Below are 14978 nucleotides of genomic sequence, written 5' to 3'. Positions count from 1 at the left end.
GTTTCGCCAGAAATTTGTCACCAGCTGTTTGTGCTGTTTGTATCCCGCCCAGGAGGCAGCCTCTACTTCCAGAGCACCAAGGAAGAGTCCCTTGGATTGCGTGGGCACAGACCTGCTCTGGGGAGAGCAAACGCTCACCGTCTCTGCTCCTTTACAGAGCTGCACAGAAACACTGCTGGCACCCAAAATTCAGGCTGCTGTTTTCCTGGGGCTACACGCGATTTCTGTTCCTTCCTGACTCAGCTCGGCAGGAAACTGAGGATTTCAGAGCTGCAAGCAAACACCGAATGAGCAAAATTCATTCCACTCTCCGGAAAATATATCCACAACATGTGGGATTTGTGAGCACTTAGAAGCCACACCTGAAGAAAGCACACAAATATTAGCTCTAGTCAGAAAGACCCTTAAGAATATACTTAGCCTTACACACACAATTTCACACATATATTATCTTTGCTTAAACTAATGAAAGTTAATAGCATTAAGTATGTATCCTTAATGAGCCACGACAAGGGAGTTCCTATTGTCTAGTTTTTCTACTTGATTCCAGCAATGAGGAAAGGAGATGAAGAAGAAGGGATAAAGCAAGAAGAAAGCCCCTTTTTTTTTGCCATGTCCCTCCTATCTAAGCCACTGTTGAAGGGCGAATACAGGAACTGAATCTACCAGGCTCATTAAAGCCCTGGGGCATGACATCAAATCTGTCCTGCTTGGGTTTAGATGAGACGTGCATACAAGTAAGGTGCCCCGGAGAACGGTTCAGGTCAACACACCATAAGCTAAAAGCCTTCACGTCTGTTGGCTCAGCAGCATTGCAGCAGGAGTGTTTGATGACATGAATCAGTACATTTCACAGAAAAGCAGAGCAGGAAACAAACACTGCATTTACTGACAGACTTCAACACCGAGACTATTGGGAGGGGGATGTCAGGCAACGTAGAACCTAAGAAAAAAAACACATGATCAATGAAAAATACCTGCAGGCACTACTAAGAAGGAAGGAAGGAAGGAAAGAAGGAGGCCTTGGTGCTCATGAGCATGGGGGCAGTGTATTTGCCCAGGGCCTCTGCACCTTCTGCCACTGGGGTAAACATCTACATGTGTTTGTGTTAGAGACCTGATGGCTCAAATAGCAATGGGATGAGCAAAGAAGGCATTGCCATAGGGCTGGCAGACGAATTTTCACATTCTTTTCACAGAGCAGCAAAGTTTTCTTGCAGAACAGCAGAAAGAAGAGGAGTGAGGGGGTTTTCTGGGCTTCTCGGTGTGACCCAAGAGTATTTCAGCAGGAAGGGGCCGTGCTGAAAGCCAGGGAGCACAGCCTGAGCTTTAAAGCTGCCTCCAAACACAGGCAGCACAACCAGTCTCAGATTTGTGCGTTTTCCCCTAAGTCTCCCAGGATTAGGCAAATGGAGAGGTTATCCTTTCTCGTGATCTCACACATACATGTGTACGAACACCTTGACGTGCAGCTTATCTGCTGGCATCCATGCAGAGCTCTGTATTTACGTATAACGCACACAAACAAACGTGGAAACCCGGCGAGTTCCTCTGGCCGAACGCCCCAGGCGGTACCGATCTGATTAAAACCAGGAAGGTCGGCAGCGGAAATCTTCAGGCTTCAGCTCGGCAGAGCTTCTAAGCCTCTTAGCAGCATGGGGCTAAGTTTGAGCTCCAAAGCTAAGCTCTCCAGAGCCAAACACTTAGTCAGCATCTCAACACTAAATATTGTTTAATCATCCCCTGCCTGCAGCACGCTGGTTGTTCAGAACATAGACCTTAGTCAGCTCTACCCAGACTAACCCAATTCCAGCAGAAATCCAAACTCTATTAGTGTCTTTGCGTGCCTGTAAATGTGGTCTTAATTTGAAATTATTGTTACTGTATATTAAAACTATATAAAAAGTTAAATATAAGTTTAAAATCTGTTTTTGTTCTGCTTTTTCATGTTTTATTACTTCTCTTACCACAGAACTTTATATTATTGATTTTATTTTATACTATTGCTTGCAATAACCTCAAGCTCATCAGTGACAAACACATTTTTCCTCACATCTCCCCTGTGAGGAAAACCAAATATTTTCAGTCCATTGGGGAATATAACTGCAGAAGGATTACAGCTGAGACTTTCGAAAGTACCTAATCAATATAGGAGTCTGAATCCTGTTAAATGAACCCTAAATTTCTCAAGAACCTTTGAAAACATGATCGGAAATAATTATTTATGGACAACCACTGTGAGGGGTTGACCTAGGGACTTTCAGAGAACCATTATGATGGCTGTGGAAACAGCAGCCTGCCCTAAGGGGAGGTATTCCCAGAAGAGGTTGCCTCAGATTAAAGAAAAGGGAGAAGACCCAGGGCCCCAGGAGGCTGTAAGCCTTCTCACAAGTCAAGCACTAAATTGCAGCATCAATCAGCTCGCTATAGTCGTGAAAAAGAAAAGACTTTTCCAGCAAAGTGGAGCTTAGTACAGATTTCTTCCGACAAGCACTGGAAGTCCAAAAACATTGCCCACTATTATGAGGGAATGTCTGTTTAAAAGGATAAACGGGGCTGCAGTTGAGACATAGGAGATTTAGAAGTAATCTTCATGAACATTAATGAGCCAGATCCTCAGCTGGTAAAGACTGACACAGCTTAATTGAAAATCAATGCTGTCACACCAATTTGCACCAGCTGAACACTTGTTCCAAAAACATCCAGTCTTGCAGTGCAGACATGGAAAAACCCGAACCCACAAACCTTATGCTTTGTATCCTCTTCCTGGTGCAAATATGTTCTCTCTTTACCCACAACTGCAGCAAAATGACTAGGTTGGTTCCCCCTTCCCAGGAACTCTACACTAAAAATTTGATGGCATATTGCCCTCCTGAGCACATTCCTTCCAACAGGTCCTTAAATCTGTGCGTCAATAAGTCTCACAGGCGTAACCATTTCAGCACTAGCAACAAGCTTTATGATTGCATTACACTTAAAAGGTACACTAAAACTTCCATGTTTTAGGATGCATAGCTATTTAAACGTACTCTATAAACAATACTCTGTTCTTCTATTAAGCAGATTTTTGGTCTTGACTTTATATAGCTCCATTAGCTGTAATTTTCCTCTTGCAGTTAGGAAGAAGTGTGGCAATAAAACTGATACTGAAACTTGTTAGTAAGTTAGGTATAATTTCATAATGTATTTGGTAAGTACTAATTGCCTCTTACTTAAACAGCTCTTGCTTTGCAAGTCAAAGGATTTGCAAAAACTAAAGAATTTTATGGATCAGGATGATTTGAATTCAACATAACCTCAGGATAGGGCCAGCATGGGCCTTCGGCACAGAACTGTACTTCTTTTTTTCACGCACAGACCCATCTTCCAAGGTTAAAAAGCTGCTGCATAAGAACTGTGAAGATACTCAGGAAAAGAGAAAAGAGGCTGCTCTCTGCCTGTTGCTCAGATCTGTTGGTCAAAGGACTGACACTCACCAGGGACAGGTCCCTCCTCTCCTTTAGGGCTCACTGGGGCACAAAAGGGCCAGAGCACTCCTTTTTTTCCTCTAGAAGGTTCTGGACATACACCACTACAGCAAAACCAGGCAGCAGCTGTGCAGATAAAGCTGATGAGTAGGGAAGGGAGAAGCACATTTGCCATTAGAAGCTCCATAAAACAGGATTCCAAAGCATGAACGACAACAGCAATCCCCAAAGCAACTGCTGAGGTCACAGGGACTAAACGGGGCTCAGCCTTGCTAGAGATGAAGCTCCCATAACATCGAAGCAACTCAGAAGAGGAAAAAGTCAACCTCCTTACAGATCCAAAGCTCCTAACAGCATAAGCTGAGTCTGTATATCATATGTGTTGGAACTTTATGTGCTGTGCTATAGGATAAATACAAGATTTATCAAGAAAATAGAAGAATAATGTCCACATTGCCCTTCGGATGAGATTAGCAAACCAGAAGGAATCTCATAGCAGAGCTGGAGAGTGTTTTCACCCATCCACGGCTGGCAGGCAGAGGTACAGCAGTCTGTCCTGCCAGGCAGCCAACAATCAACTGCTGACAAATGTGTCAGGAGACAGACCTCACAGCTACTGCAAAAAGCCTGTTTTCAGGCTCGTACAGTCACTAGGACTGAAATAGTACCATTAAGATACTCCCAGGACAAACAGCCTGGATTTCCCTTTTCTTCTTCCACTTCCATTTCATTTTATCTACGTCTCTAATGACTTTCCTGCTGGCCTGGCCTTGCAATGCTCTAACTACCCTAGCATCGTGACCCAATCCCCCTTCAAGGTATTGCTCAGCCTGCCTGGACATGCTGGCATTTGGTCCAACTAGGTTTTCTAGTAGGTCAAGTCCCTTCAGGCTCCTAACTTGTTACTTTAGCGTCAATCAGCAGCACTGCCATGGTCAGGTCCTGGCCAGAACACAATATAACATTTCCCTGAAACACAGTAAGTACCAGGGAAACATTTTAAATATGAATGAATCCTAATGTGCATTTAGGGCCCTTGATAGAAACAGTTTTGATTTAAATGTTAATGCTGATGTCAGTGGGAGCTGCTGTTCCTCAGACCTTTCACAATCAGCCCCCACGTCTAGATAAAAATTTGTGTGCCTAGTTTTAGGCATCAGAGCCGAAAGAGTAAGCCATCCCTACTATCAGCAGGCTTTAGACAAAACTGAAAATGCTTTGAAAAGAGATTGAAGCTGACAACAAAAGCAAAAGGATGACGATGTGAGTGGAAGTGTTCCAGTGTGCCTGTGCTGGAGGAAAAAAGCTCCCCCCTGCAGTTGTGTGGCTATCCGACAGCAGAAGGGCAGCCAATTCTTCAGCCCAATGCCTGAAGAGAAAGCTAACAACCCGATGTGCTCACACTGAGTGGGAACACCACACAGGAAAACCTAGAAACATCTCAAAACAGGGATCTAAAAAATGCTTCAACTAGAATCACCAGTCCCTTACACGAGTTAGAAGTAAGGAATACTTTCCCATCATTTTCTCTAACTTTGCAAATACATATGACAGTGAGGAGAGAAGTTAATGGCAGAGTTCAGCATCTCCATCCTAATGCATTTCAAGAGTTTCTTTTGAAAAATCCACAAATGAACTCTCATTGTATTTGTAATGCTAAAGATTAGTCAAAGTTTGAAGCAGTTCGTACCACTGATCTACTGGAACGAACCTTTGATTACTTGGTCTCATTTTCTTGCACAGTCTGTTGCAGATGCCATCGCTTTGCTGAAACTCACCAACTCTTTTTCCAACAAGGCAGATGAAACAGCAATGAAACATTAACCATCCAGTCTGCTTTCACAGAAAATAAATCACAAAAGCTGTTCTTAGTGAAGCAAAGCTTCAATTTTAAGGAAAAGTTTGCAGAGCTTCAGTACTTTGAGAAGCTCCTTTCTCAAAAGCAACTAGGCCCATCTCATCTCATCTCATCTCTGATCTTTTTAAGAATAGGTAAATTCCAAGAGACACTTGGATTACCTTCATACGTTGCTTTGAATCCCAGCAAGTTACTGACACTGTCCGTCTGGAAGAGGAGCCACATCTGGTGCTGCGTGCTGACAATAAGATCAGGGACTGTGGTGCCTGTCAAGCTGGAAGAATAAATAAAAACATGTGAATAGTTTATATGCCTCCCGAAACTTAGCATTCCACCAAAATATAGGCCACTTATACCTCTGTTTGAATAAAAACAGATAGAACAATGCCACTATGATTAAGACCAACCCCAAAACAAAACATTATCCAAAATCCTGACAGATTTTTAAGGACAGATGAGCCTCGGTGTATTTCTGATTACTACCTATAACAATGAGTCTTATCACACTCGAGGGCCTGGAAGTTAGTATCACCACCACTATAGATAATTACGGTTTAGTACCACCACAATATATTTATCCAGCATCAGTACTAGTATTTCCTTTCTCACTGAAGCAAAACATAAGCAAACAAATTCCCAGCAACCATACTGGTGACTGTATCCTCCTAACTTCTTTTACAGATATTTCCTGCTATTATAAAATTTACTTTCAACACGCTCTCTGTGCTTATTTCCTAATTGAGAAGTTTCCACAGGGACCTTAAAAAAAAAAAAAAGGCAAAAAAATCAACACCTTGAAGACAAGGCATGAACCTCAAATCTGCTGAATGTCCTGGGAGCCCTTGAAAAACACCAACTAATCCAGGCAGCATGGGATGATCGGGGCATCGCCAACCCTGCAAGGCTACTCCTAGGAAAGCTGAGGAGATTAAGAAAAATGTCACCAATCCATCTGTACTAATGAGGCATGTGTGGCTCATTCAGCCTTCGGGATTAATCACCCCGCTGTGGTTCAACACAGCTTCAGAGCTTTATCCCCACCCACACAGGCACCAGTGTAGGCACTTAGAGGCACAAATGCCCGCTCCGAGCACAGCTCCTTCCCTTCCCTCTGCTTCTGCAAACAGAGCACTGGTGCGTGGGAAGGGCTCATTACTCGAGGTGTACGAGTGGTATGTTGTCTGTCTCAGTGGCAGTGTTTAATGCTATTATACTATTTCTGCTACGGTATCATCTGTGATAAATGTGTAAATTACCCTAAGCTTAACTACTGCAAGTGGAGATATATATATTTTTTTTCCCTGTAGTGTTTACTTAAATTTAAACACATGGATATGTGTAGACGTGGCTTCTGCCTGGCATCGTGCTCAAGTACAACAGCAGCACCTGAAAGACTTCTTGATAAAACTGAACCCCAAGCTCTCAAGGAAGATTTACTGCAAACCAGTACTGCAAGGGAACAATCCCGGCAGCTGTGTGTTGATAGCATCCTGTGAATAAACGTAACTTGCAACCTCCAGGCATAATTATTACAATTCCCACTTTCCTGGGTAATTGGAGACAGGATGGCTGATCTGCCAATTACAGTTTGTTTAGAGTGAAGCAAAATGACTGCTTAAAGGGTTGTGCTACTTATTCTATTTGCTTAACACTCTTAAAACTGGCTACCCGCTGAGTGCCAGATTCTTTCAAATAGCCTTACAGGTATCATCATAACCGGGACCAATCATGCCATACAAATAAATCTCCTCCCAATCCCCAGAATTGTTTTACCAGTCACGCATGCACTAAGGAGTACTCTAACACCCGAAACTGGTCACCATTCAAGGCTTTGGACATGGGATCTGGAGTGTGCTTTCCCCTGAAACTGAATCCATGTCTCCCAAGCCCATCAAATTCTCCCAGTTCCACCCCCACCTTTGCTTAGCTATTCTTTTGACCTGCATCAGAAATTTTACTGATCCTACAATGTTGGTAAATTAGGAAGCAATCTTTTCTTAATAACTGTTTTGCATCCAGGGAGTTTGATGGGGACTGGAAAAGATTCAGAAGTGTTATTGTTGATCCTTCTTAAGTTATTTAAGCAGCAGACAAGAACAAGAAACACACCAAGAGAAAAACCTTCAGAAAAGGTGTTTCAAAGGTTTTTGCATGCTTTCACATTCTACTTTAACAAGCTGAATGATTGATCTGGATGCTTGTTACTTTAGGGAATAAAATCCTCCCTGCGAGTCAGAAAGCTCAGCCTAACAATCTGTTGTGTTCTCTAAGATGCGTTTTACAGGGATGAGAGTGAGACTGGAAACAAATGGTCCTTTATATCTCAGTTTGGGATAACGTCTGGTGCTATGAAAGTTGATTCAAATTTATTTCTTGATTTCAAAGTCTGCAGGACTGAGTTCTTGAATAGCCAAGAATAAGTGAAGAGTAGTAAGAAAATTGGAACTCTTATCTTTAACAGGATTAGATTTCTACATGTTGATTCCTCCAAAGAAGCTACAGCTTGTATCCAGCGGATACACCTAGTGTGTGAATTTAGCTGACCTTAGGTTAAGAGAATAGCAAATGCTAAAAGAAATCATCCATGGACTTTCAACCACATTCATTGCTAATGGAATATTTCTGTGGTCCTCACACCTCTTTCACATTTCGTTAGTTTCCAACTTATCCTCCTGGATTCAAAAGAAAAATGAACAAATTGTGTCAGCATTAGCTTCAACAATTTAATGGAAAGAGATCCCCTGCAGTTGGGAGAAGATACCACACACCTTGTGCAGGCAGGCAGAGATATTCCATATTTGCATTAGCAAGGTGTTGAGTCCCTAATACAAAGTGAGAAAATGTGGAATGATTAAAACAAAATCTACAAAAATCTTCACAGGCCTCGGGCAAACAAAAAAGGAAGGGAGTGAGAAATCATTGCGGCAAGTTATTACAAACTATTCCCTTGGCTGTAATTTGCACATTTGGACCAATCAGCTGTGAAATGTTCTGTGACACTTTAATTACAAACACTTTCACAATAATCAGACCTTACATTTATATATATTGCAGGTTAGAGTTTCTGACTTAAGTATCACTGCTGTTCGTGTCCTGAGAAGCATAGTAAGATGAAACTCAGCAACAGAGGTTTTGCAAAGACAAGCAAAAAGATAAGTGAAAATGGAGTGGGAGGCCAATTCATGTGCTAAAACAAGTGAAAAGGAGAAATTAAAAAACACAGTATGAAAAATGCTTTATCAATTGGAAAGAGTAAAACTGCTTTGCTAGAGTAGCTTTTGGAGAGTTTTGTGTTACACTTTTTTATTTTTTTAATCAGATAGAAAATCAGGGAGTCTTTGAAGTTAAGACACTAAAGCTGGTTGCCAGTAGCCCTGGTTCCTTCCAACTGCCCCGTTTACCACTTCTAATGCTCCTTCTGAAAGTCCTGGTGGCTTTTCCCTGCTTCCCTGCCCTTGCAAGTGCCCTCAAGACATTTAAGACTTCGACAAACACCACTGGCTTACAGCTATACTCAATGGAAGCACACACTGCTATGAAAAGTGGTTGGCCCTGATCACAGGCGAGGGGCATGACCATAGAGCCACGCAGTATTTTGCTCGGATGCTTCAGAAGAGCTACAACAGTCATTGTTTCTTCAGTAAAGTGGGTTTGAGCGATACACAATTATCACAATTGGAGTTGAGCACACTGCATATGTAAAAACTAAAATCCAGAGAGACGTGAAAGTCCGAGGGGTATGCACGCTTCCACCCTGTCAGATCCGTGAGGTCCTGACACAGAGCAGAGGCTGTCCTCAGAGCAGCCAAGTGCTCTCACCAACCTCAACACTCTGCCTAAACAGCAGGTACCAGAAATTGATGCTGACACACTGCAAACACCGGGGTCAGGGAAAACCCTTGCCTTCAATCTATAAACCCACAGGCTGATTGGTATTAGCCTGACTGACACATTCCTTCCAACTGAAACTCAAACCCTTGCCAGTTATTAAGCACTGAGCAAGCAGGATGGCAAATGCTGCTACAGAGCCTGTTTCACTTTTATTTCTCTCTGTTACCCTTACTATAACAAAGAATTTGGTCTTCAAATCTAAAAACAATACACTGAAGCTGTATCAATTCTTTATTTTAAAAACTGGCAACATCAGAAATTTCTTCCCATCCTTCAGCACGGCTGCAGTGGCCCTTTTCTGGTCAGTTTTCCCTCTGTAATTGCATAAAATTGGAAAAAAAACCACAAACAACAACAACAATAAAAAACACGTAGATGGGAAACACAAAAATGTGAAGGCCTGGAAGGAAAGCAGGACCATCTACAACATCTCATCTACTGAGAAAACCTCCACAAAACACCACATCTGCAAACTAAAGGATATAAATTGGAGGTTTGCATATCACTATATCCAAATTTTAATCCTGTTCACTCAGCTCCCTGGACAGCCTCAGCCTCTAAGGGATCCTGACAAAGGCAAGTCAAGAAACAGAAGCAAAGAAGTAAAAAGCCCTTCTGTCAGCTGAAGCTGAAGAGAACGTGATGAGAGATGAAAACACCGAGAACATCCAGCTCCACCAAAAATGAGAAACTGCTTATGAGACAGAACCAGCAAGCAGACTGGGACTCCATCGAAGCAATAAATAAATCTCATCAGGCAGAACTTAGACGCGGATTTCTCACGGTGACAAAGGACATGCTACTTACACGTAAAGCACAGATTTCTGGTCTCCAACTTGTCCTCCGTCACCAACTGTCAGAGTGTCATATCCTCTTTCTAGTTCAAATTCTTCAAAGGTGAGTTTGATAACCTGGCAAAGACGGAGCATGTTAATACGAATCAACTGCCAAGGCAGCCAGCAGAGCCTCCTGTCTTGTTCATTTACCTGCTTGCCTACTGAGGAGCAATTTGTACAAGCGTTAGTATCTTCAGGACAGCACCAAAAGCGACCACCCTCCCTTTTTATAGCACTGTGGCACTTCTTTCCAGATGATACTGGTATCACTACCACTTCTTTTACAGGCCTGAGATTATGGTGATACATTTGAACGTGCATATAAGCAGCACATTTGTTATGGTGTAATAAACACTTTCTTTTTGGTCTGTGTTGGTCAGAAAATTCACCTGGTTCTCAGAAGCTTCTCGCAGACCCAGAAAGATTTTATGGTGTGCCCAGGATCATGTCCAGGCAGCTTCTGAATATCTCTGTGGTGGGAGTCCCCACTATCTCCCCCCTGGGCAGCCCTCTCCTGTGTTTTTCTCCTGCTCTGTCACACCCTTCCACCCCCACTACAAGGCACTATCTGGGTTTACGTAGCCTTCACGCACCGTTTAGGAGCAGAGGTCCCACTGAAGTCAAGAGCTTTGTGTTCCAAGTCTCTTAGCTGCTTGTGAAAATCTTTTATTTGCAAATAACTGAAAATCACATTCTGACTCAGGAGACCAAGGCCCTTAATCCAGCATGGGCCGGGGTAAACAAGCAGAAAAGGAAGAGAGCTGAATGTACAGAATTGTTTTACATTCACAGTACCAACCGAAAGCAATGGGAGCTTTGTCTCAAAGCTTTTCAACTGCCCAGATCCAGGAAAGCACATAAACACGTGAATGCGTTCATCCCTTTGTACACGTGCCTGTAAATATATTAAATTACCTAACTCTTAACAGGTTCTGTTACCAAATTTGGTTTAACAGGACTTTTTGCTATTTCACACATGAAATAGAAGTCACCAAAAATAGTAAGAAGGACCCACAACATGTACCGAGCACCACAGATACGTGATGCAACCCTACACCTCTTGATTTGGGGTAAGAGACAGGAATTTCAGCTGCATCAACCAGTTCAGCTGTCCCACCAAGAGGGACATCAGCGGCACAGGGCAGCCAGCACCGGTGTGGGGTGATTCTCCCCAGGAAGCTGCAACACACCAAGGTCAGAGACTCATGAGTGCACCCCACTGACCGAGTTGATCATCGTCACATTCTGAGGTCAGATTCATTCACCTGGCACCAGACGATGAAGCTGAGTTTTGAGTGGGGTGGATCATACATTTAGACCCCAGTATTATTCATACTGACACCAGAATTAGCCTGTTAATTTGCTGTAATGCTAATAATAATACTCAGTTAAATAGATTGTAATAGCAAATCATTTAGCAATGGATATTAAAAAAAGCTAAAAATCTTTGTTTGGTAACTTCTTGTAGCATCTTCTGCAAACACTTGGGCACATGTGCAAAAATCATAGGGGGCTAAAAAAAACAAAACACCATGGACCAAAACCAACATCTAATGGTACTCTGTGAAATACGAGGATGCCTCTGCAGTCTCTCCAAGGCTTGCACGTCCTCTCTAGGAAGATGACAACCTTCTTCTGTCAAAAGCTACTCAATTTAAACCACAAAGTGGTCAGTCAGGTGTTGAATGGCATCAGAATTCTTTAAAAATAATGGGTGCACATAAAGCTCAGACTGACCTGTCATATGCTACCATCCTCTACATACAAATGCAATTATTTTTTAAATGCATTTAAAAAAATAAAAGATCAAGATCAAACTTTTACGCATGACACTGTGAAAATAGGGCATTACCCAAAAGTAATCTTGAAATGAGAGATACTTCACAGAAGTTTGGAGCCATTCATTTTAGTCAGTAGTACCAAAATATTAACCTGTGCAGATTATTATTAAACCATGTAATGATGGAATAATGTAATTAATACAAAGAACACACTGCTGTAAAACAGCACACGTCATTAGTTAAACCACTCGTTCAAGTAAGCTGCATTCTAAGGAGTCTGACCCTAATTAAATAACTAATTACAGTCTAGTATATTGAAGACTGTAACCTTGTGGCACAGGAACAGGATGCTGAATACAATATTTATTCATCCATTTTCCTATTTTTCTATTTGGGCTATAGGCTGAAAATTATTTAATGATTCATTAAACAACAAGAGACCTACCAGCACATACAAATACACGAATGACACAAAACCTCAATTTTAAGCTATTGAAGTGACAGGAAGCAATTAGCAAAGTTGAGAAAATAGGCTTCAATATGACACCTGATTCTAAGGCTTCACACACCGCAAAGCGATTTGAAGTGCAGTCACATTCATAGGAAAAAAAAACACCCGTTCTCGCCACGGAGTACAGCACCTCTTGCAGTTATATTCAGATGCTTTACAAGCACACATTACTCATCTCCCTCCCGTTCTCCCCCGTCTCGAGCATCTATCTTCAGAGGGGATGAATCATCCCCCGGAGGGGCCCATCTCTCTCCACTGATGACACGGGAAGCTTGGACAGAGCTGTGTTTGGCTAGCGAGACTCCAGGTGAGAATAACCACAGGAGAAATATCAACCAGTGACATCTGGTATGTCAAGAAGGTTCAGAAATAGTTTTGATGCAAATGCACCAATTACCATATGCATTTCTCAGTTCCCGAGCGACTTATTTTTCCTGTGCGGTTGAAATTAATTCCCGTGGCACCAGGGACCAGCAAAAAAAAAAGAAATCTATAAGCTCTCAATACTCCCCCAAATAGCTTTAATATGTCATCCTCTGTATAGGAAATAATTCCGAGTTGTCAACTGAAGAGCACTATGCCCTTAATACTGCTTATGGAGGTTTCTGAGCAAACTTCGAGGGGATTATGTACCTCAGTGAATCTGGCTCACAGTTCTTTTCCAAATATAGAACAGATGACTTGCAAATGAGTTCTAAATTCAGCTCAGTGGTTTTCCCATCGCTCATATTAAAAGCTTCATATAACAGGACCTGATCCAAAGATCACTCGAGTCAATGAAAAGATTACCACTGACTTCAGCAGGCTTCAGCCCAGGCCCATAATGCTTTAATCTTCAAAGTATTTTACAGGCATTTTAATTAATTCATCTTCAATTCCTCCCTCACCCATGCTGGGGAATGTGCAACGATGATATCATCCCCTTTGCACAAAAGCAACATGAGTCAGGGAGGTGAATTCTCTAATTTAGCAACATGTTTCTAACACGGGCCGTCATTTAAGGGTTCTACATGCCCGGGTATGTTCCGGAGCAGCACTTGTTGACTTGTGGGTATGAACACCAGACACTGATCTGGCATTAAAACTCAGATACCAGCAACTCCCAGTGCTGCACTGGAGCATGCACTTGTTGGGACACTGTGAGCAGCTGCATTAGCACACACAGCCAGCACCAGGGGCTGCTTTCTGGACAACAGGAACTGTCTGTGCCCGTGAATCCACTTGCCATTTTGTACATTCACCACTCAGATGCTGTCCTGTCTGCGCAGCTTTGGTTCCCGGAGCCTTGATGAATAGTAGAATATATTACATAGAAAATAGCAGAAAACTCTTAGGGCACTGGATTGATTTTAATTGCTTCCCATCTTCCTGAGGGGTGCCAGAAGGAAGCTGCGCCTTGCCTTGGCTCCCACGGCCATGCAGAGCCCTCTCTGCCATTCAGACAGAGGAAAGGCATCGGGCTGCAGTTCTGAACTACAGCTCAAAGAAACTCAGGCAGGCAACACACGGTGCAAAGAAATAAGCATGCACAGCAGTGGCTTTCCCAAAACAATTAGTGCATTGCTCTCAGTCCTCTGTGCTTCAAAGAGATGCAGAGTTTTCCCCTACCTGTAAATTACACTTCCAGGATGAAACATTCGAAAAAAGAGAAACTCTCCCAGAAACCCTTCATAAACTGATGTTGCTAATTAACTGTTTATCACTTCAAAGAAAAAGAAAATGGCAGCCTTTTCACAGACAGTGAGTATGAACTGCTGATTTGACCAGCCTATCCTTATTTCAGTTGTGCTCAGTTGTGCTACAGCTCTGCAGTATATGATGCTGCAGCCCATGTAGCATAACTAAGATTTTGCTGTTAAACCTCTGTTCTACATTAAGTATTGAAATGGATTTTGCCAGTTTGAGTTCACTTCATATAATTTATGAAAGCTAAGGATCAGGACTTGCAGATTTTGTTTTCTAATCAACAGTTTATGATAAAGGTTTAAAAGCTGAGGAAGAACCTAAACAGAGGAAGAGGAGAAACTTTCTCTAAGTAGGAACCCAGAAGACCAATTTTTTGAAAAATGAGAGTCTGCCCTGGAAGCTTACAAAAGCTTATCCTATCACACTACTAAGAAGCAAAAAAGGTTGTTTCCTACCATCTAGGCTAGGCAGAAAGGCCAGAAAATAAACAGATCTGAACATGAAAGTCCAATTATTCAACTCTAAAGCAACACAAAAAAGGGTCAATAATATAGTGGCCGTGGCACGTAAGCATCCAGATGTTTGATTGCCATTTCCTCCTTCCTAAACTGTAGTGGGAAGCCCAGACAAAAGTGTCAGCCTGTATAAAGCCCAGGGCACATCCAAGGCTAGCTCATTACAATTTCTTCTTAGAAACAGAGGACTATTTTATTTGCAAAACCGGGATTTTGCTGATCTTTGAAAGACAAAGATGTACAAAAGGAAAAATATACATAATACATACCAGTGCCTAAGAAGCTGATATATCCAACAGCCTGTCCATGTGCAGGCAGCATATACCCGAGGGTCTGCAGACCCCCGGCTGAGAAGCCCAGCTGACACTTGAGCAGTAATGGCTGTTGTTAAATGTGGTCTGTTCTCTGCTCGCACATTACCCTGATGAAGGAG

General features: G+C 42.4%; 1 protein-coding gene across 12 annotated transcripts in view; it reads right to left on the bottom strand.

Annotated features, from left to right (window-relative positions):
• CSMD2 (CUB and Sushi multiple domains 2) overlaps positions 1-14978 on the bottom strand; it is a 322375-nt gene that overhangs the window by 129636 nt on the left and 177761 nt on the right. For 10 of the 12 annotated variants that reach the window (XM_068657555.1, XM_068657554.1, XM_068657553.1 and 7 more), the window contains 2 exons: positions 10024-10127; positions 5487-5599 (listed from right to left, as the gene is read on the bottom strand). The exons of 1 other annotated variant lie outside the window; for it this stretch is intronic. In XM_068657555.1, coding sequence (XP_068513656.1) covers positions 5487-5599; positions 10024-10127 — 217 coding nt within the window. Of the gene's footprint in view, positions 1-5486; positions 5600-6118; positions 6241-10023; positions 10128-14978 lie in introns of those variants that run through there. One more of the 12 variants, XM_068657565.1, reaches the window with a different exon arrangement.

The sequence above is a fragment of the Anas acuta genome, chromosome 21 (assembly GCF_963932015.1).
Source record: "Anas acuta chromosome 21, bAnaAcu1.1, whole genome shotgun sequence".
Taxonomy (NCBI): domain Eukaryota; kingdom Metazoa; phylum Chordata; class Aves; order Anseriformes; family Anatidae; genus Anas; species Anas acuta.
The sequence above is the reverse complement of the archived record's forward strand: the minus strand, read 5'-3'. Positions and strand labels throughout refer to the sequence as shown.